This window comes from Gopherus evgoodei, chromosome 7, assembly GCF_007399415.2.
Source record: "Gopherus evgoodei ecotype Sinaloan lineage chromosome 7, rGopEvg1_v1.p, whole genome shotgun sequence".
Classification (NCBI taxonomy): domain Eukaryota; kingdom Metazoa; phylum Chordata; order Testudines; family Testudinidae; genus Gopherus; species Gopherus evgoodei.
In genome coordinates this window covers 55619439-55642100 of record NC_044328.1, presented here as the reverse complement: position 1 = coordinate 55642100, position 22662 = coordinate 55619439, and the positions used below count along the sequence as shown (strand labels likewise).

Genomic DNA, 22662 nt, shown 5'->3' with positions numbered 1-22662 from the left:
TTAAAATCCTGCAAGTGAAACTAGCTCACCTGAGGTTAGTCTGCCTGCTCCAGATAACCCACTTTGTAGGCCTCCTTAGAGCTGCTGGCCCAGGGCAGGAAATAAGGTAGAAGAAGCCAGGCTTCTGATACCACTAAATCCTATGCTCTAAGAGAGAACAGGAGAAGGGGCAAGACATGACAAAGCAGGGATCAAATGTATTTTCAGTAGTACTCTGACAGATGGTCTAACATGCAGGGTCTTTGTGGTAAAACTAGCCACTATCTCCCCAGAGGTGCTCCCCAGGGTTTGACTCTAGCCGGCCAGGCTGGCTCTATCAACAAGTGGTTGGTGCCCTGGCCCTAACGAGGTCTTCTAAGGACAGCATGTTTTCCTTCCTTTGGCCACAAGAGGTGCCTATGACAGCAGAAGCAGCAGGGGCTTATTAGTACCAGGAGAACGAGACAAAACACAGGGATCAAATATCTAAAATAAATTGACATTGTTTTTCCTTCTGAGCTATCTAGGTATCTATACTGAACTAATGAGTGCCTAACAGGTTAATTAAGTGTTCAGAAGGATCTTCTCTCACACCTATAGCTCCCCCCCCCACCGCAACCTCCTCCCTGCTCTGATTTCCCCACTCCCCTCACCTCTTCAATCCCCTCTTTCTTTCTTTCATTCATTCTTGAAAGAGTCAATCCAGCTTGAAATGCAAAAGTGAAACTCTGAAGCATAGGACATAAAATTAGGATGGGCAACATTCTTTTGCAACTATCTAATTAGAGCCACATGCAATTATTTTGACAAGTTGCTGGTCAACATTTTTGTGATTTCACTGCATGTGATTTTGTGCCTTCAAAATGTTTTTTTCTCCACAAGGCTTTGAGAAATAATTTTTTTGCAACGCCATGTTGGGATATGAAGTGTGTCTTCATCTGAATACTATTTTGAATTTCAAAACTGGATTATTTATCTAAAACTGGACCATTTTTTGTATGAACATGAGCCCATTGTCTGCTGAAACTGCATAATGTGCTAACATTAGCATGCAACTCTATTTGCAAGTTGAATCAAGTTAAAAATGTCTGCAAGAAAAAAAAAGGATCCTATTTTCAAGGTAACAATGAATATTTTTGATGGTTTTGACTAATTGGACCATTTCCTAAAAAACCCACAATCAAACTGTCACCAATGTTTTCAAACTTCACTGCAAGCACTTTGTACAGCCTGTTTTCACTCTTGGATATTTGTAATGATTTCAGGTACCTACAGAGACCGAGAAGGAGCACACACACATTAAAAACACAAGGTTCTACCTGGCAGCATGTTTCAATCACATCATCTCAGATTCTATTCCTCTAAGCCTGAAATCATGCTGTATATTAGCTGTTTTACCAGAAGATCAGCCTGGCTGTTGGAAATGGCTAGTTTTTACATCCATATTTCAGATTCCAAGGAAGTCATATCTGAGGAGGCCGTTAAGAAAATGAAACAATTACAAGTCAATAAAAACTCAAAAGCCTTGGGTCAGCGAGCAACAGCAAAACCACCAAACTTCAAAAAAACAAGAGGCCCAATTCCCTTCTCATATCAGTGTAATTGAAGAGTAACTCCACTGCTGTCAACAGTTACTTCAGCAAAAGTGAAGAGAAGCAGGCTGTAGACTTAGCATTGCACAGAACAGGGAACCATATAGAGAAAACTGACTTTCCACCAAAAGTGAATAAAGGGCCAAATCTTTGTTCCCCTTACCCCAAGTGGGCATGAAAGCACCTAGGAAATAGAAAAGCCACATTCTGGCAGTAAAGTGGAAGAATGGGCTTGTCCAGAAGCAGAGAAATGCATAGAAAGACTCTGTACTATTTTCTCTGCCATGATGCTTAGAATTGTGGGCAGCCACAGGAGCGGAAATGGATCCATGCATAACCAGCTGACGTCCTTTAAGTCCCTTACCATCCTCTGCTTCACTGCCTTGTGCTCTCTCATGTCTCTCCAACTGCTCTGTCAATTGTCTCTTTGTGCTGACTCTCTTCTCCCACTGCCAACATTCCTCAAGGTTCTGTTCCTGTTATGTCCCACATCTACCCCTCATACTCATGTGACCCCAAAGCTTCAATTCTATATCAGACTCCCAAATCTACCTGCCCCCAATCCATGACCTCTCCTGTTTTATCCAGTCTAACTAGCCCCAATTTAACAGAAAAATTGAGCTTATCTTTCTGCTTAAACCCTCCTCCCCCTTTTTCCCTGCTCTACTGCTGTAAAGGGCACCTCCATCTTCCAAGACTCTCAGCCTTTGAGTCAAATGTAACCTCTTCTCTCCAGAGGCCATCACTAAAACCTAGTTGGTTCTCTCTCTACATCATTCCCTCTATGGCTTTGCGCCTCCTCACCACCCTCCAATGTATCCAAATGGCCGCTGCTAAAATCATCTTTCTTGTGTGCTGCTAGGATCATATAATTCCCTTCCAATTGCTTCCTCTTGTCACCATGTTCAGGCTTCTTGTCCTCAGCTTCAAGACTCTGCATGACTCCATCTGTGCCCACATCCCTGCTCTAATTATATACGTTCTACTACAGCAATGCTTACCAACCCCCAAAGAGATTAAGCCCCATTGTGCTAGGCATGTAGATACACATAGAAAGAGACAGCTCCTGCCCTAAAGAGCTCACATGCTAAGTACACAAGATAGACAAAAAGTGGGAGTCATTATTCCCATTTTACAGAAGGGAAATGGAGGTGCAGAACAGTAAGTGGCCTGACCCATGGTCACACAAGTAGCATGTAGCAGAGCAGAGAACTGAACCACATATTTCTAAACCCCAGTCCAGCAGCTTAGCCACAAGCCCACCTTTCGTCTCCATCTATTCTTATTTTCTTCATTTCACCCTTCCTGCCTCACTATTCCCTTATGCTTCCAGGCTTGTCTTTGGTTTTTCATGCTGCTCCGTGAGTCTGAAAATTCCTCATTTTCCCCTCTTCATTCAGAACTCCGAAACTCATTTCTTCCATAGATCATTCCAACATTACCTCACCAGAGCAATGCTACCATACCTCTATCACTATACATACCAAACCTGCCATGATCTACGATGGAACCAATCTGCTGGCCATCTAGGGTATTTCCTGTCTGAATGGCCTTCTATCTACTGAGACTGTAAACTCTTTAGGTCAGGGATCATGTCTCCCAAGTGCCAAGCACACGGTTAGTGCCTACAATAGCTATGTAGAGTTGGTCAAATAACTATGTTGCCTAGAAGAGGAATTTCTTCAATGCAACTTAAGGTGGGAATTGGGTGCCCTGTGACTCCAAAAGACTAATATACTTTCCCCTAACTCCTCACCACTTTAATTTTTCCCATTGTTTTGGCCTTATTACCCTTAGAGCAGCCCTATACTTGTAATTACCTTTTACAGACATTTGTAAAGGCTTTACTCCTTCATTCATTCCCCAGTTTGCCTACAATGCTTTAGAGGGGAAGATCTACTCACAACCTTTTATCTTAGAAAACCAAAATCCTCAGTAGTTTTCCCATGTGCTTTTATTTACTCCTTTGGAAGTGGGGTTTTATAACAATGCTGCATGGAGATGGTGGATGGTGTCTCAGAGTCAGAACATCTTTCCTTCAAAGGCCTCCAGGTTGAAAACTGTGTCCAGGAATCTCCGGAGTGACACCAGGTGAGCATTCTTGTTACCAGTAGCAGGAGCAGCAGCTGGTTCTCGGCCAACATACCTTTGTAACACGAGACAATTGGGTAGACAACAGTGAGGAGAGAAGAGAAGAGACAGAACACTAAAACTAACAAGGATGAGTACATGCAATGTAGACAGAATATACTGCTAAACAACAGCTTTAGACAAGACACAAGTGTAAACAGGAAAACTCTCCTGTCTTTTGCCCATGAGGCTTGCTCTCATGCCTCCAGTCCTAGGTCCACTGGAAATTCAAAGTGATATTGCAAGTTTCTAATTATAGAGCAGACCATCAGCTGGTGTAGATCAGCACAGCTCACTGGCTTCAACAAAGCAACACCATTTTACCAGCTGAGGACCTGGCTTAACAGATCTATTTGATGTCTCAGTCTATGTGAGTGGAGGAAAGGGTGGCTTTCACTAATTAGACAGGCTGCAACTGGCGAGGAAGGGACCAGGATCTGGATCATTTTTGTACCAATCTCCCTACAGTGATATAGAAGCAAACAGGCTGGAAAAATAATTGTAAAGGAAGCTTAGTGGCTCAGATATTGTTCCATTCAATGGTTGTTTCCTCCAGAGAAGCACAATTTGGAATGGGATTTTTAGAAAGGAAAAGCAGCCCATTCAGAAGTACAAAAGATAAACATAAGGCATGAAAGTGTGATAGGGTCAAACAATATAGACAGTGGTGAAGAGGGTGTTGGCTTGATAAATTGCTTTGGATTTTTATTTAACTAAAAATGAAGTCACCTGTTAGAGACTCTGGTTTGGGATGATCACCAGGCTCTCTCTATTTACGATAGCAGGCACGGTTAGAATGTACTGCTGTACTGTTTATGTACTGACCCACCATAGTAGGTGAGCAATGCAGGTGCAGACCAACCAGAGCTCGGGAGTTCGGTGTGGACCACACATTGGGAACATAAAGACTAGGCTGAAACAGAAGAAGGAGGGCAATGGAAGCCCCCAAAAATCAGACCTTTCAAGGTCTGTAGAGTTTGACTTTTCCATACATGCATCACCCTCCAAAGTAACAAACCGGTATGAAGCCTGGTGATGCAAAGAAAACACGGAAGTAAGTTTCATACCATATGGGCCGAGTGTGATTAACAATGGTGCGGAAACGAGGTTTGACGTAGTCATAGTAGCCAATGTTCTTGTGCTCTTCCTGACACCACACCAAGTCAGCTCCAGGATATTTCTCAAGCTCTTCCTTTACCAGATCGAAAGGGAATGGAGATATCTAAAGAGATAAACACACTGAAAACAAATAGCAGTGTTTTCTTTTATGTGGACAGATATCATGTAAAGCAAGGTTGTCCCTGGCAAATATTGGGCACTGTAATTGTTATTATCCATTTACTACTAAGCTACCTAGTATCTGTATGTTCTTGTAAATTATTGCACTTCATTCTAACAGAGTAAATATAACTAACTACAATGTAACCTTGTCATAAACAGATAGTTAAGGGTTAATGTCTCTTTTACCTGTAAAGGGTTAACAAACAGGGAACCAAACACCTGACCAGGGGACCAATCAGGAGACAAGATACTTTCAAATCTCGGTGGAGGGAAGCCTTTGTTTGTGTTTTTTGGGTTTTGCTTTGTTCTCTCTGGGCTCTGAGAGAGACCACATGTACCTACAGGCTCTCTAATCTTCTATTCCAATTTTGTAAGTATAAAGGTTGAAAGGCGGAATAGTCTTTTTTATTTGTTTTTCTTTATTTGCAAATGTGTATCTGGCTGGTAGAGGTCTAATGTGTATTTGGCTAAAAGTATTTTAAATTGTATTTCTGCTGGAGGAGGCTGTTTCTCCAATTTCTAGAAGCTGACAGACCCTGTAATATTCCATCTTGAATTTACAGTGATTTTCTTTATTCTTTTTTTTTCTTTTATTAAAAGTTTTGCTTTTAAGACCTGTCTGATTTTTCCCCTTGTTGAGGCTCAAGGGAATTGAGTCTGTACTTAACAGGGAAGGAGAAGGAAGGGGGAGAGAAGGGGGGGGGGAACCAACCTGATTTCTCTGTGTTGTGATTCAAGGAGTTTGAATCACAGTGATCTCCTAGTGTACCCAGGGAGGGAAAGATCTGGGAGGAAGAAAGGAGAAGGGGGAATCCCTTTGTTTAGATTCACGGAGCTTGAATCTGTATCTCTCTCCAGGAGCCCAGGGAGGGAACACCTGGAGGGGAGGAGGGGGAAGGGAAATGGTTTATTCCCCTTCGTTGTGAGACTCAAGGAATTTGGGTCTTGGGGGTCCCCAGGGAAGGTTTTGGGGGAGACCAGAGTTTATCAGGTACTCTACTCTAAGTCCTGATTGGTGGCAGCACTACAGGATCTAAGCTGGTAATTAAGCTTAGGGGAATTCATGCTAGTACCCATATTTTGGACGCTAAGGTTCAGAATTGGGAATTATACTATGACAAACCTCCACTCTAAATTAGAAGACAAATAACTACATTCTGCAATGTCATGGTACTCACTACAACTGGGAACAACAAGTATAATAGCACACTTTTCTGCTACTCTGTAGTATAGTTGTTATGCACAGAGCTTCAGGGAAAATGTCTTCTGTAGCGCTGAATCCTTTGCTAAAGATGCTTTGAGAAAACTAGAGGGCTGTACTATTTGGTCATTCTTGGCATACATGACTGTTTTCAAGACGTACTTTGATCTAGCAGACTGGGCATGAGGCTAGAAGCCAGAAGCTACCAAATTCTAATCCTGGCTCTGCCACCACTGATTCGCTACACAGCCAAGGCATTTAACCTCTCTGAGTCTCATTATCACTACAATAAAGATAGGAAAACTAGTCCTTCCCTAACTTACAAGGACTTGTGAGGAATACTTGATGTCTTGGAAGACATAAAATGCTATACAAATGTTAAGCATGATCATTATCATCATGTCTTGCAACTGCTAATGATTTAGAAGTTGGCTCAATCACAGTCCTTGGCTGAGACTCTTCCCAAAGTCTGAGTTTTCAATGAGGTTCAGGGCACTCACCTGCTCCAGCCTAGTTATAGCCACTTGTTTCTCCAAATCTTGATTCTTTCTCTCTTTAATGAGATCATAGTACACCTTCCCTGTGCAGAAAATCACCCGCTTAACCTCATTTGGTGTATGTGCTGCAGCCCCATCCTCAGGAATCACACGCCTGAAACTGGTACCTAGTCATACCAAAAATTAAAATAAAAATGCATTCCACTAGCGATGGTCACATTCAGTCAAGAAATTCTACTGAGGCCGGCCCAATCTTGAGTGATTCACAGAGTAATTGTGACAGTGCTCTGTACCCAAGAGACTATCATCCCATCCTCTGTATTCCTAGATCTTTTCAGACTCCAGGTTTTGACATAGGTTATTTAAATACAATCCAGTTTAAAGAGGGAGTCCATTAAAGGGTTTCTGATAAACAGCTCTTCACAACTTAATGGGAAGGAGGACTTCAAGACTGGTATCTTTCTTGTCATTCCCAGGTACTAGGCTCACATTATCACAGTTCAGGGAAACTGCACCTGTATTTCCCCTCAGTGGTCCAGCAAGGGCACCCATTCTCATGCTTCTAGCTCCCCAGTCATTGCCTTCCTTGGGTGGAGACCCTCATCTCACCCCCTTCTGATGAGGATATTTCCAGGCTGCACAGTTCCCTGCCTTCACTGTGTTATTCCCAGGAAAGACAGGCTACTTACTCAAGCATCTCTGCTTGCTTTTTCTTCAGAGACAGTTAACAGAGTGACTAATCACAGCCACAGATACCACACAGCTCTTTCGATGCAAGCCTATTTTATTCTTGAGGTAAAAGCACTTCAGAAAAACAGCAGAACCTACGCATATGCTAATAAGCTTACCTGAGATCACCCTCTCACTCTGATAAGGGTTCTGGTTGGTGACAAGTCCTTCCAACCCTTCCCTAAGAATTGAGGCTCACCTTGGACCAGGGTTCTGTCCATTTGTTGGACTAGAAAGGTGGCCCTGAACCAGTTTAAAACCAGGCTATTTATCAAAAATACTTTCTTTGTCTGTTGGTCCCTGGAGAATCCAGTTTTAATTAGTACACACAGAACTCTCCAAGGGATGGAATTTTTCTGAGGATGTTGCAACAGGAGTGAATTTACCTAATCACCTCCTGCTGTTCTTCTATTTACTCTTCCAGTGGAAGTATCCACAGTCCCTCGATAACAAACAGATGATTGCATTTGTAATGCAATGCACTCCAAAGATATTAAAAACTCAATTTAATAAAGTTTAATCCAATTCAATAAGGTTTGTCCAGGATATTACCGGATATTGTTAGTTTGTCACTTACATCACCTATTTATAACCTTGTTTTTGGTGTTGAGGAGCTGGTTTAGTAGCGCCGCATAGTTGACCTAGGTATATTTTTAACAACTAAACATGCCACCTTAAAAAAAAATTAAATCTTATTTCCAAAATAATCTTAGCTACAGAATTAAGTAAATACCTTCTAGAAAGCCTGCAAGAATGCTTATTATATGCCGTAAATTTACTTTTCGTTCCAGTAAAATAGGTTTTAAAAAAGATGTGTTTGTATATTTATTACACCAGCAAAAACCTTCAAGTAGCCAGAATGGATGGTTATAATGGAGCTTCTGTTATGTAAGCAAGTACATAACTAGCATCTTCGTTGTACTGTGTGATCAAGATCTTCTGTTTGAGACATTAAAACAGAATTATCCCAAATGAAGAATTAATACGGCACGTGGTTATATAGCTTTGAGTACAGGGATAAAATTTAGACTGCTTAACACGAAAAACTTCCTGACAGTGGGATGTATTTTCCCTGTGGAACAATCTCCCAAGAGAATAGGTAGAAGCCCTTTTGCTTGGGACACATAAAGCTAGAATGTACAATAGGGAGTAATTCTAGATGGCCTAACAGGTCTCATCCATTGCTCGCTTCTATGATTGATATAGAAATATAGTTTTAATCAGCCAACTGTGAGGTTGCAAATAGCAGCATGACCTCCAAGTCTGAACCAACACAACACACCCACTTATCATGAGAATAAATGTGTCATTCATCTTAGGGAGTAAAACGGGCATAAACGCATGAAAGAAAAACTGATTTATGTCTGAATTATCCAGTCTGAGGAAGAACCAGAGTTCATCGTTAAAGACGACTCAGAATCAGTGCTTTATCGGGTCAGCTAGAGTTAGATTCCTCAGCCTTCACAGATATAAAAGAAGTCCATCTACAGCAGTAACACAAGTACATCTGAATTAGCAATTAACTAGGAGCTTTGGCCACTATTGTGGGCTAATGGAAAATAGACGGGAAACCCAGGAAATAAACTAAGAGTGGACAGCATATAAGGAAACCAGACCACAATGATTAATGAATCCTGAAATTCATTAGTGTGAAGTTTCCAGACTGACTAATTCTAAGGGCTACAACACAGTCAAATCTAGGAAAATCCCTTTGATGATCAGCATTGCATTCACACAAAGCACACACTGTCACCACACACTGGTGACAATCTCCTAAAGAAGAAGAGAATAGAACATAAAATTGAAACCAAGCAAATACTAAATGGCAACAAATGCTTCATTAATTACCATGGAGGTTGGTGCAAATGACACAAAGGTTACAAACCTAAACTCTAAGGAGATGAAAATCTGACCAATAATTCTTCCTTTAAACAATGCTAGAATACCAGTGTGTCCAAGGACTCAGCCTTAAGCAGAGGGCCCTGCTCTTTTGTCTACACTTCCTGATCACTCAGCTATTCTGCATCTCTCCTTGGGTGGCAAATTCACACCCTCTTTCCTTTTTTCCTGGCTGCATGGAGACGGTGGGCTTGCTACCACTGCCTCCTGGTGCTGTGCTCCAGCACAAAGAGCAAAGGTTCAGACTGCCAAGCGCTGACTTAACGCCTCACTTTTACTGGCTAGGACCTTCCTTTAGGTTAGCAGCGGGATAAGGCAGGCCCAGAACTGAGAGTGGAAGGAAGTGACAAGTCAATGGAACCAGAACCATTCCTGCGAAGGGAAGCAAGGGGGAAATGATTTGAAACCATGGAGTTATCAAAAGTAGTACAAAGAACATTTCAACTTTTTAAATGAAGAAAAGTGTTGAAAATGGATCCCTACAACCTTATGAGGATGGGAAGATCCCTGCAGAGAGATAAACGCCATCTGCCACCCCACCTTCCCGTTAAGAGAACAATTGGCCATGAGATATGCCACTATACATTGAAACTGAAGTCTAAGAACTCTCATTATTTGGATGCAGATTATTTTGGCACAGGAATTATATTTCTAAATCCAGGCCAGATCTCTCCCACCCTTGCACACAGCAACTCCTAGGGAAGTCAGTCAATGAGAGGTGCATGCGAGCTCCTTGAGGTGAAGTTAGCTCTCTCTCTGGACTGGATACTCAGCATTCTGAATACATAGTTTGGCACGCTGACTGCATACAGATGATTGTGAGTTCACAACATTTGTAACTTGACCTACCAGATACCATTTCGTCAAAACTGGATTTAGCTTCAGGATGTCTCAGCAATGACTTCGGTGTAAAGATAATAAGCTGTAAAATACAGATTGTTACAACTCTCAGAAGCTGCTGCTTGATCCACTGCCTGCTGTACATACACAGTATTACTCTTGACACACAAATGGATACTGCATGTATTAGACACAAGGAATCTCTATGGCTGGAATTTTCAAAAAGCGCCAGAGCAACTAGGCACCCAACAACTACTGAATTCCCTAACTCCTTAGGGTCCTTTGAAAGTCCCAGCCTACATAACTATTGACCTCTGAGGACACAAAAAAACAGTGTGAATTATAAATTTTTGAGCTGGACTATGGCAGAGAACCATCAGAAAAACCTCTTGCACTTTTGTTTAATGATAAACATCCAACTACTGTATTTTAGGCTTCAAATTGTACAGAATCCAAACTGCTTCAGAAACTTGCACCGAGATTCCTTAAAAATACTTGTGCTATTCAGCGCTAATGGGATGGCATCGAACAAAGCTTAAGTCACATTAGGATCTGGTGTAACTCAAGGCAATTGCCCTTGGAAAGGGTCTCATTCTTAGCACAAATCTTCCCAGAGTGGAGAAGTAATTAGAGGTGTGCTAACTTGGCCTTAAACTTGAACTAAAGAGGATGAGAATCTCAAACTGAATGAGTGCTTAGACAAGCCCTTTGTCAACTGAACCATAAGGGAACCAAAACTTAATTATAGAGAGATCAGGTTCAACTTTATCTTTAATGCCTTATCTACATTGTAGTTTTAGCAACCAGTATAGCTATACCAAAGAAAATCCCTAATGCAGATGCAATGCAAAGACATGAATTGTGACATACTATACAGTTTACCCCAGTTGAAATGTGGACTAACCTGCACCAGAGCAGCACGTTAGCTATAAGTGTCTGCAAGAGTGACAAAAATCATTGCAGATAAGGCTAATAAGAGCCTGTTTTGCAGAAGGTGGCCTCCTTTTGTGCACAAACACACACACTTTTCAAGCACTAATACCTATGTCTGCAGGTGATAGAATTTACAAAAGCCATTTGAGCAACACTCAGGCATTATTGCTAACAAAAAAAAAAAAGCACATAGGTGGACAAAAGGAAGCTAGGCTGAAAACCAGGCCTTACAATTCTAGAAATCAACGCTGAGATTTCATTAATCACATCCTTAGTCTCTAACTTGAGTTTCATTGAGAAATACTAAAATGCACACATCTTCCATTCAGTTGTATGATATATACAAACAAAACCCTGCATGCAAGTGGTTTAGTATTATAATTAGACAAAAGTATCAATTAAGCTACGTACTGGTTTCCTGAATGGCAGCAAGATCTGTCTTCTGAGGACATGAAAATAATTGGCTGGAGTTGAACAATTCACCACAATCCAGTTGCATTCATAGAGCTGGGAAACTTCAAACTCTGCACTGAACTCCTAATAAAGACATTAAAGGCATCAGAAAAGCTGCCTCCTTTCTCTTCTTCCAAACTCTGCCCCCAATTCACTCTTTTAGGCTCCAATATGTTATGCATTTTGGTGCACAAGGAAGGAACTATAGTAACCTTGGATGTACTTACCACTACCAGTGAGTAAAACTGCATACGACTCTCCATTCTTGAACTTCAAGATTTGTCTCCCACGCTTACCTGATCAAGAGCTCGGCAGGTTTTGGATCATAATCACTATGTACACACAATCCAAAAGGCAAGAAAACCAGCATGCTCCCATCATGCTTCCATTTCCTACTCCCTATAGTCCCCTCTCCTGACAGCTTCATCAGTAGATCTCTTTTCTTAATGTTTTGTTGTATAGATAAGTGCCCCAGCAAATCAATTTTATTCTTTCTCAAGTCAAATTTTCTCCCAAGATTTACTTCAGCTCAAAATGTATCTTTAAAGCAGTAGTTCTTAACCTGGGATGCACACCCCCCCGGGAGTGCGAGATGCCCTTTCTGAGGGTGTGAGACATGTACGTAAGTACAACTACTTTGTTTAATCAAATCTATGTAGTTATTAAAAAAAGTATAATGTTAACTATTACTGTAGTCTTAATCTTACTGCGAAATTAAAAAATATATATATAATTCTCTCTTTCATTCTATAGTTATGATATATCTAGGTTTAAAGAACTGACCTACTTCAATGATTTTTTATAAGGGAGTGAGAACATATTTTGAGAACCAAAGGGGTGCAGGCTACAGTAAAGGTTAAGAACCACTGCTTTAGAAGGACAGTCAAGTAGGAAAACAAAATCACACTTGGATCTGAAAATGTTGTACCTATTATTGTTACAAATCATGCATATGATTATTCTAACAGAAAGACTAGAGAGTGTATAAAAACTTACCTCTACCATGATGCCTACAGATATTCACTAACAACATGAAGGCAGGTGATGAACTGTGATCATGGCGATTGCTACTAGTCAGCTTATTACATCTACCCATTGTGCACACAGCTAACCTATACTAAAACATCCTATTATCCGTGCAGCTGAAAGTGCCATCTATTATTAAGGTTTCCCATAACTTTTTATAAGACCCTATTTTCAGTTGTTTAAAATTTTGCCAAACTTTAACAGTTTGTGCTAAATGTTTCCATGCTGGGCATCTGCCTCAGTCTGACTGGGTTATTTATTTATTTTAATTTCAGCCAAAAAAACAGTTGAGCCATTCCTAAGAAAGAAACTAGGATGTTAAAAAATGCTGGCAGTCTTTCTTTTGAACAGCTCTAGTCCCTGTCTGCTGTGGAGCGAGGACTTCATATTTGGTAGGAGGGTAGCCTTTGTTTAAAGGATGCTAGTCCTGTAAAAATCTGCCAAATTTACCAAGATACAAGCTTTTGAAAAGAAAAATATCAGTTTACACATGCTCGTCTTTTGCATTTAGCTGCCAAAATTAGCAATTTGGCAGCTAAAATGTCAGAGGATTCCGCACCATCCCCACATAGTGACTGAGCATGCTCTACCCCAGGGCCACAAGGGCAAAGCCAGACTTTCCCTATAACTGCTGCTCCCAGCATGAGTGGGGCTCAGCACTGGAAAAAAGTTACCTACCTTTCCATAACTGCTGTTCTTCCAAGTGCGGTGCACATGCCTATTCCACTGTAGGTACATGTGCGCCTCATGCACAGTTGTTGGAGATTTTCCCCTCAACAGTACCCACTGGAGGAACATCAGCACCCTCTAGTGCCTTGTGCCACTGCAGGTATCAAGGACTGCACTGCCCCGAGCCCTCTCACTTCCTTCCCACCAGAAAGGCTCGCGGGTGGGGGGGGGGAGGAGGGTGGGTCATGGCTTGCCCATGTGCAAAACATCTCAAAGAACAATAGTTACAGAAAGGCTGGTAATAGCCTCTCTTTTTCAAGTGATAGCACAGCTCCATTCTACTGTAGGTGACTCTCAAACCGTTTGAACTCTAGGTGGGCTCGGAGTCTACTTGAACAAGGACTGTAGGACCACCTGTCCAAATCGGGCATCATCTCTAGATTGATGAGAGATGACATAGTGAGAGGCAAATGTATGGAGCAGTGACCAAGTTGCTGCCCTACAAGTGTCCAGTATGAGTACACAAGCCAGAAAGGCTACAGAAGTCACCTGCAACCTGATGGAGTGAGCCTCCACTTTACCTGCAGGTTCAATATCTACCAGTCAATAGAATAAACGAATACAGCTGGAAATCCAGGCAGAGATCCTCTGGGTGGATAGTGGGTGGTCCTTTTCTCATCTGAAATCGCGACGAAGACCTGAATGGTCGAGTCCAATCCAGGTAAAAAGCCAAAGCTCTTCTAATATCTAGAGTATGGAGTTTTCTTCCCCTTTACTTGAATAGGGCTTTTGAAAGGAAGTGTGTAAATAAACCGTTTGGTTAATTTGAAAATCAGAAGCCACTTTACATAGGAATTTAGGTGAGGTCAGAAGAAAACCTTGTCCCTAAAGAAAATTGCATAGGGAAGCTCTGATACCAAAGCTCACAAAGGGATAGGTGGTTGGCAAAAATTGGGGTGGGGAAAGATGGCACTCTGGTAAGTGGTAGACTGCTCCTGACCAACGGGTCAAAATGAATGCTTAGAGGACATAGTTTGCCTAGAACTGTCAGCTACAGAAGAGGTGGGAGGAGGACGACACATGGTAACTTCTGTTCTGCTTTTTGGACCTGTCCTGGGCAAATGGCAGGAAGGGCTGAAACCTCTGAAACTACTGTGGGTGTAACAGCTTTCTTTTTGCCACTGGTGTATAGAGCTTCAGAGATGTAAGGGTCACCCTTGAGTCCTTAAGGCTACAAAGCCTCTCATCTGTCTTATCAGAAAACAGCGAGGGACCTTCATATGGGAAGTCTTGAATAGTTTGTTGCACCTCCAAGGGAAGACCTGAATACTGCAGCTAAGATGCACACTGCATAATAATGGAGGAAGCCATGGAGGTTTGCCACATCCAGGCTTGCTTGCAATGCTGTTCTGGTAACTAATTTGTCCTCCTCCAATATAACAGTGAACTCCTGCTTTGCTTCATCAGGAAGCTTGTCTTTGAACTTCCAGACATTATCCCACCAGGTGAAATTGTAGCAACCAGCAGAATCTGCTGGTTTGAAACACTAAGCTGTACAAATCCTGTGGAGTAAAGTTCCCTGCTGAACGGATCTAGCTGTTTTGCTTCTTTCCCTTTCAGAGCAGAGGCCTGGGGTCCCTGTCTTGCTTTTTCATTAGCCACACTATGAGGGAGCGTTGAGGAGGGTGGTTACAGGGACATACCTTTCCTCCACCCTTTTAGCAGTGGAAGGCAGAGAAGAGGGCATCTTCTGCCATAAAACTGTGACTGGTTCCAGGATAGCCTCATTAATAGGGAGAACTACTGCAGTGGGTCCTGCAGAGGCTAAAACATCCATGAGCCTGCAAGATCTTTCCAGCACCTCTTCTGGTTGGATATCCAGAGCTGCAGCAACCCTCCTCAACAAGTCTTAATGACTCTGAAATCATTGGGGGGGAGGGAAGGGGGGGAAATAGTCTCAGTCACTACCGCCTCATCAGGTGATAAGCAACAGCTAAGAGTTGTTGCAGAGATCCCTCCTTCAATTCCTCCACAGGAGAATCCTGAGAGCACCTTCCCCCTGCACAGTATCGGTACTGGAGGAGGGAAAATGGTGACCTTGCTGCAGATGCTTCCAGCACCTACCCAATGCAGAAAGGGCAGAAAGATAGAGGAGAGGCTCTCCAATGTGGAGAGAAACCCCAAGGGATCCAAAAGAGCCATTGATATGGAGGTGGGACCCAGCTAGGTGAAGGCAATTGGCCCATACCATGGTGGGCAGGCACCCCACTAGTTGAGGTTGAGTCACAAATGATCTCATCTCAGAATCCTCTCTCTCAGACCATGGGGAGCTGACCCCATCGGTACCACGGAGATCATGCTGTTCAGGAGTCTCCCAAATAGCAGGACTGGAAGTGCTCACTCCCACAGTCATGGTTCCAGCCCCAGACCACAGTTTATGTCTTCTACAGTTGTGGCACCTTTTCTGTAGGGTTCTATCCACAGAGGAACCAGTGATCTCACTGGTACCCCATCTCCAAACCCATGTACTGTGACATGAAGCACCAGTAGGAGTTCATGCTGCCCCACTGGGTACTGCTGAGGGGGAAATCTCTGATAATTGTGCACATGCCCCCAACCTCTCACAGTTCAGCTGAGGTAGCATGGAGGAAACGGACTTCAATGCAGAGAGGGATAAGAGCCATACCGTGAGGGATGGAAAAGACTTGACAGACAAGGATTCTGGGGACGCGGGGAGCAGACACTCAAACTGATTGGTAAAAAAGACTGGGACTGGGAGCTGGAACAGGAGGGGAGGCTGGGATTAACTGAACAAGGAGATTGGGACTAGCTGGGGAGGATCCTGGGACTGAGAACTAGAACAGATGGGAAGCAAGGACCTGCTCGGGCCAGGAGACTGGGCTGGGAGCCAGGTGGACAGGCTGCAACAGCTTAGGCAAGGTGACTAATTGAGAGCTGGTGAGGAAAACAAAGGAGTAGTGGGGATGACCCTGACTTCGGATGGGGAACTGAAAGGCTGGAAAGACTATCATAATGCACATTCTGGAATTTCCTAACTTCTGAGTGCTGACTCTGCAATGTTAATATGTTCTTTTACCATATGTTTTTTGGGAGTAATTATTGTTAACTCATCCTAACACCCCCTGCCTATATTTTTTGTCATCCACTTGTTATGCTTTGATTTAGACAGTAAGCTCTTTGGGGTGGGAGCTGGTCATTTACTCTGTTTGTACAGCATGTCCTGGTCTATAACTGTGGCTCCTGGGCACTACAGGATTGCAAATAATAATTTTCAGTTTGCTTACTACATACATTTGGCAGTGCTGAATATATAAACAGTCAATTTCCCCTGTTTGGGTGGGTCTTTCACACACAAAGCGGAGAAAATAACCATTTAAAAAAATGAAGACAATCGGGCTGTAAAACCATAAAAATTGGAGTACAGCTGCAGAGCAGCTGTGCACCCAAGACTACTTTAGCCTATTTTTTTTTTAACTGGCTGAATTTTAATAGTTGACCTTGGAGAAGGGGAATTATCTAGTTGATCTTTAGAATTACAGTTTAGCTGAAAAAAATATCTTGATCAACCTTTAAAGCACTTAGATGATTCAAATATAGTAATAAATTTCATTTATAGGATTGAAAAACACTGAGAACTGATCACCTAAACACATCACACACACTTGGTACAGATATTTTTACACTGCATCTGCATTCTGAAGTTCCCAGCTGGACGGTTCGCTCTGTTACAAGAACACTGGGTTTTAGTGCTATCTGATCTTCCTTAGAAACGTGTTACAGACACTGACTTGTGATACATCCAGCTATATAAACTGAAGAGTTACTGTCCCCTAGGAACACCCATAAAGAAATAATACTACCAGAGACAAATTATATCTGACTTCAGCTTTCAAATGAAATGCAGACTAGACTAGTCATCTTTATTATTTTTATCAAATGAGCTGAAAGTTAGAGCAAATATTTGAGCTAAACATTAAAATACACCAACTAGCAGTCTTAAAAGGTGACTTCCAATCCTGCAGGAAAATATTCAAGCTGTTGGGGGAAGACAAGTGCTGGTTGGTGGCAATAAATTGATTTCTCAAGTAATAAACCCAACAAAACCTGGTTTAAAATAAGTCTCTGAAAAGCTAAGAGCAGAAAAAAGGACATTGCTGTTGACAAATCTACTTACTGGATAAGCATCGGAATCATCATTGCTCATCTGCAGAAACCTCTCCGGCCTGGCTGAAGAATGCTCTGGGCCCTAGTAATCACATCATTTAAAACAAAACCAACAATAGTTTAGATGTCTTTCTAGATCACTCTCTGCACAAGTGCTTCCTGTCAGCCTAATCATCATGGAGCAGCCTCAATATAGGCTGCTCAACCCACCCTCCCTGCCAGAGGAGAAATGCTGGAACAATGACAATCGGAGAAGAGGGAGAGCTTTGAAGAGGGTAACATGCTGGTGCCTCTCAATAAAAGAGCTGTGATCCTGAGTATCCATCCGATCAGATGGAGATGGGTTACATAGAACTCCAATGTCACTACCACTAATTAAAGATTAAATACTCAATGTGGTTGTGCAAGGTGGTGCAAGAGACCGGGTGCTTGGGGCACTTAACCATCCTGCCAATCCAGGACAGAATGGTGCAAGATGAGGTTAGGTGGTGTGGTGCAAATCTGTGATACTTTAAAAATGAGCAGCACACATTCACAAGCCAGTAGGTCTTGCACGCTTGAGACCATGGATCACCTGCTAAGGCAGAAGCTGGATCCTCCAATTATTTATGTCTTGAGCACTAGGTTACAGTCCTACCCTATGGCAGCATGAGTGTGTATGGAGGAGAAGGGAACTTCTCTCTTCTCCCACTAGCACACCAATTTGACACAAGACAGGATGCTCTAGGTGGGTATATGTACTTTGGCCAATTCCCTGCAGAATCATTGGTAACCCATGTTAGGTCGAGTTAAGTTTAACTGGCATAGCTAAGCCAATTACTCCATAAAACCTTTTTACAGGAATTTTATGTTATACTATAGTTAAAATACCTATCACTCAGACAGTGCTTTCCACTAAATCTCGAGGCACTTTACTGAAGTGGGTAAGCGTAACTGGCCCCCATTTTACAATCAGGAAACAGGAACACAGGTCACAGAGTAAGTCAGTGGCAGGGAATGGAACAGAACCCAACTCCCACTCTTCTCCCTTATTAATAAGGTTGGAGAGAGTTAATTGCAATCAGCAAAAGAATATGGTGTGTGGTTTTATTTATTGCTATGCTGGGTGTTATTGTTTGTAAGGGTGACAATTATTTATGATTAAGAAGGGCTTTCATACCAGAGAAAACCATAAGGTATCTACCTATTATACCTAGAGATATAACTGCATTTAATCTTTCAACTCATATGTTAGTTAATTCCACTTACAAATCAGGGCTTACTCCCTGACACACCACCTTCTGTTTGTTACTGCACTGATGACACAATGGGAAATCCCAGAGAACACCACTGTGATGGCTTTAGCTTTGTCTACACTGGAACCTGAATGACAAAAAACTTCTCATTCAGGGATATGAAAAAAACACCCCTGAACGACAAAAGTTTTCCCAACAAAAAGCGCCGGTGGGAACAGTGCTTTGTCAGCAGGAGAGCTTTCCTGACAACAAGGTTACCACCGCTCATTGGGGTGGAAGTTTTTTTTGTCAGCAGGAAAGCTCCCTCCTTCCAACAAACAGCGGCTACACTGTGTGCCTTTTAGTGGCACGCCTGTAACAGCACGGCTGTCTCTCTAAAAGGTGTGTAGTGTAGACATAGCCTTAGAAACTGTTGCTAAAGGAACAGGGGAAAGTGATGTGTGCTGCTCGACTCCTCTCTATTGTACCAGCACAGCGAGCCCCTAACAAAAGAGAAACTGATTTATTTCCTCCAAGTCACCCAAATCATCAACATTTTTAAGAGAACGTATTTGTTTGCAAGTTGCATAAAAACCCCTTGGAACAATGTTCTAAATTAAAAAGTAAAGTTTATACAGGTAAAACACATGTATCTGAGAAGCTGAGGTTTGTTTCATATCATCATAAAATAAAGTGAAACAAGTGTTGTAAAAACCTATTGAAATTTTAATTGTACCTGAGAATCCCAGGCTGCCTCCTTTATACTTTGCTCTTTCTAGGAACTTTTCATTTAAAGTTATAATTTTTCATAACCACAAAGCTCTAACAAAGAAAAAATATATTTTTTGCATTGACACACGTTGTATTGACTAAGTAAGTCTTTTAAATAGTAGGGGAACAATGCCAGACACTACTGCAAATTAACCCATTTGGAGAAAGGCACAAGGAGAGGGAGACAATGTTCAGAAATATATCAATGCTATTTTCCTTTTTGTTCTTGTTCCCGGCCAATTGTCAAGACTGGTCACTGCAAGCACATTTATTTTTGAGATAGAGGAACAGTCTAACGAATGTCAGCAATACTCTCTTTTTTTTTCATAAAAGTTATAAGATCCTGAAACTGCATTTGTATGCTGCAAAAAAGGAACAATAAAAGGTTCTACAGTTTCTATTCTACTACTTTATGCCAAAGCACATTTATTGTTCCAGTCAGCGAAAGCCTTACCATTCCTTCCATTCCATGTGGCAAAAGCAGCACAATCCCATTGTGTCGAACCCACTTAGCCTGTCCTGAGCTGATAAACTGGTCTATTATGCACTGCGCAGTGTTGTGGAAGTCGCCAAACTGCGCTTCCCAGCACACTAGAGCATTGGGACTTGCCATGGCAAAGCCAAGTTCAAAACCTAAAAACAAACAGGTAGAAAGAAAAAGGGAAAGACCCTGATTAGAATTATATTCTGTTTTCCATAATCTAAGACACCACCTTTCTATTGTAACTAATTAAACAAAGGAGAGCAGAATAGGTACCAAGAATGCTTATTCATGAAGTCCAACAGTATTTTCAATACTACCACTTCTGCTAGAAGGATTAGCAGACATCTGTTTATATATATATAGGATCCAATCCTGCAAGCTCTTCTTTATGTTAGTAGTCCCAATCAATGACATCATGTGGAAACTTCAGTTTCCATGAAAAAGCTAAGGTATTAACACTTTTTTTTTCTCCTGGTAGTAAACATTTTTATACACAAATCTAGATAGATGCCACCCTTTTAATAAAAGTAACTATAAATATATTTATAATTAATATTTAGGGTTCAGTTCAACAAACTATTTGTCCACCTTCTGCATTACGCAAGCCTGCACAATGCTACGAATGTGCCTGTACATTTATACAGGTGCTGGTTGCAATAATTTGTTCTGGCTGGTCTTTTACACCTGTAAACTGGATCTTTCTAGGATCTTTTAATGTACATTTTATTTACCAAATGATGACTGGATAATGTCGTGAATGGCACTTTGGAAATGCTTATTTATTGAGTAAGCATATGGCTGTTATCAGTCATTCCCCATTTCCTTTCCTTAGTTACAGAAGCCAACATGGTCTTGTCCTAAGTAACTTTAAGCTAATGCCTACATTTTCAGAACATTTTGAGAGATTCTAAAGTTGAGACTATTATTAAAAAGTCAATAGGATCTGCAAATAACTGTATCATTCCTTAGGTGTGCAAAACTGAGCAAAGAAAATAAAAAAAGTTTCAGACAAGTTACTGGAGGCAATGCAGCAAAAGTGTTCCCTCCTCAGAGATAAGAGACTAACATCTCCTTCAAGAGTCATGCCCCTCTGTGTTCTTCACTGACATCTGTCCCAATACTGTGGTGAGTGGAGCAGGCCTGGGGAGCACTTCTACTGCTGTGGGTATCTCTGCTTAAGCTAATGCAAACAGGAGAATCACTGCAGGTTTCCAGGAAGATAAGCTGGAGAGAGCGGATCTCTCCCTAGTTCCTCCCAACCAGCAGAGCCAGAACTCCACAGGGTCCATGGGACTGGGATAAGACAAGGAGGGAGCATGCTGCAAAGTCTCTACTTTCCTTCTTTTTGGACATCTCAGCCAAGATGTACCTGATCTGGGGCACTTCCAACCACTATTCCCTCCGCTGTACTGAAGTCCAAGGTAGGCAGGGAACACTGAGTTGCACAAAGGCCACATGACTTTGCCATCAGGTCAGCAAGTCAGTAACAGGGCTGGGACTACAGCCAAGGTTCCTCTAGTTTCATGCTATACCCACTAGACAACACTGCCTCTCTATACTCAAACAAAAGTACACATGGATTCTGAATACACACTCAAGGGCTGAGTTTTACCCAGGTATTCAGAAAGATCATGGTTAAATGTGTGTGGGAAGCACACAAATTGACAGCCATCTGATTTTCAATATAAATTACATTTTGCACACTTTGGAATGTAACAGGCCAGACTGCTTGTTGCTTGTTCCTAAAACCGGTCATGTTCCAAACCCAATAGTATCCCCACAACAGGCTATGTGGGCATCATTTAGATGCAGAACAAATGCCTGCTCTTGTTGGAAGAGATATGTGGCAGTGCTGTAAAGCCCCAGTTCTACTGCAGGGACTGGGGTGATAATGGCTGGCAAAGACAAAAAACAAACAAAAAGTTATTAGAATACAAACCAGCTACTGTAATTCACACTCAGCAGCTGTGCTAAGACACATTAACTGCAAATTGTTAGAGTATTTACATCTGCTACAGAGCTTTGTTGTGCAGCTTAAAAACGCAAGATTTCAAGCAGAGTCAGAGTTCATGAAAATACAGTTAAATACAAGGCATGTAATAATAATCTCCTTTTAATGACCTATCTTAACTGCAAGATATTTTCCCCTACTTATGTCCCACAGTTAATGTCTTATTTGTGAAAATCCATCCATCCCCCTCAATCCCAGTGCTCCCACTTACACGGGTCACAAATATTCCTACAGCACTGGAGAATGAGGCCACATGGGGCTAAATTGCAATACAAGGTGAAGATAGTGGTTATGACGGACAGACCACTCTGCTTAGTCAAAGGGTAAAATTGACCATTTAAAGCACAGTTCCACAGTACGGAGGGTGTGAAGCTCCAATGCTCCAGAAGGAGCTACTGGAGGCAGTGTACCACAGCTTCTTCAGAGGCCCCAGAAAGTCTGGGCCTGAGACTCTTCTGCTGCATACTTTTATGGGGGCAGTATGTGCTCTAGTCTGGGTAGATCCAGCTCTACTCCATGTGTAAAGGAGTAAGAAGCCAATAGCAACTCTGTATCCCTGTTATCTTTAGGCAGACTAGTATCCCAGGCAGTGCTAGCCTCAGGAGTGCAAGCACTAGATTAATGTCTGGGTCCCATGCAAGGGTTGAAGGCTCTGTGCACCCTCTGCTCCCATTCACACCTGCAGACAGGCCAAGTACAACTTGACTCCAAGTTATTTTCAACAATTTCACATTTAACTGCACTTGTTTAGCACTTGCCCACTGGCAG

General features: G+C 42.0%; 1 protein-coding gene across 3 annotated transcripts in view; it reads right to left on the bottom strand.

Annotated features, from left to right (window-relative positions):
* Nucleotides 1–635: 635 nt before the first annotated feature.
* Nucleotides 636–22662, bottom strand: part of OGDHL (oxoglutarate dehydrogenase like) — a 117180-nt gene continuing 95153 nt past the window's right edge. For all 3 annotated transcript variants that reach the window (XM_030570767.1, XM_030570768.1, XM_030570769.1), the window contains exons 17-23: nucleotides 19854–20032; nucleotides 17425–17496; nucleotides 11493–11618; nucleotides 10158–10230; nucleotides 6684–6847; nucleotides 4769–4923; nucleotides 636–3717 (exon numbers count right to left, since the gene is read on the bottom strand). In XM_030570767.1, coding sequence (XP_030426627.1) covers nucleotides 3594–3717; nucleotides 4769–4923; nucleotides 6684–6847; nucleotides 10158–10230; nucleotides 11493–11618; nucleotides 17425–17496; nucleotides 19854–20032 — 893 coding nt within the window. In that variant the 3' untranslated portion in view covers nucleotides 636–3593. The remainder of the gene's footprint in view (nucleotides 3718–4768; nucleotides 4924–6683; nucleotides 6848–10157; nucleotides 10231–11492; nucleotides 11619–17424; nucleotides 17497–19853; nucleotides 20033–22662) is intronic.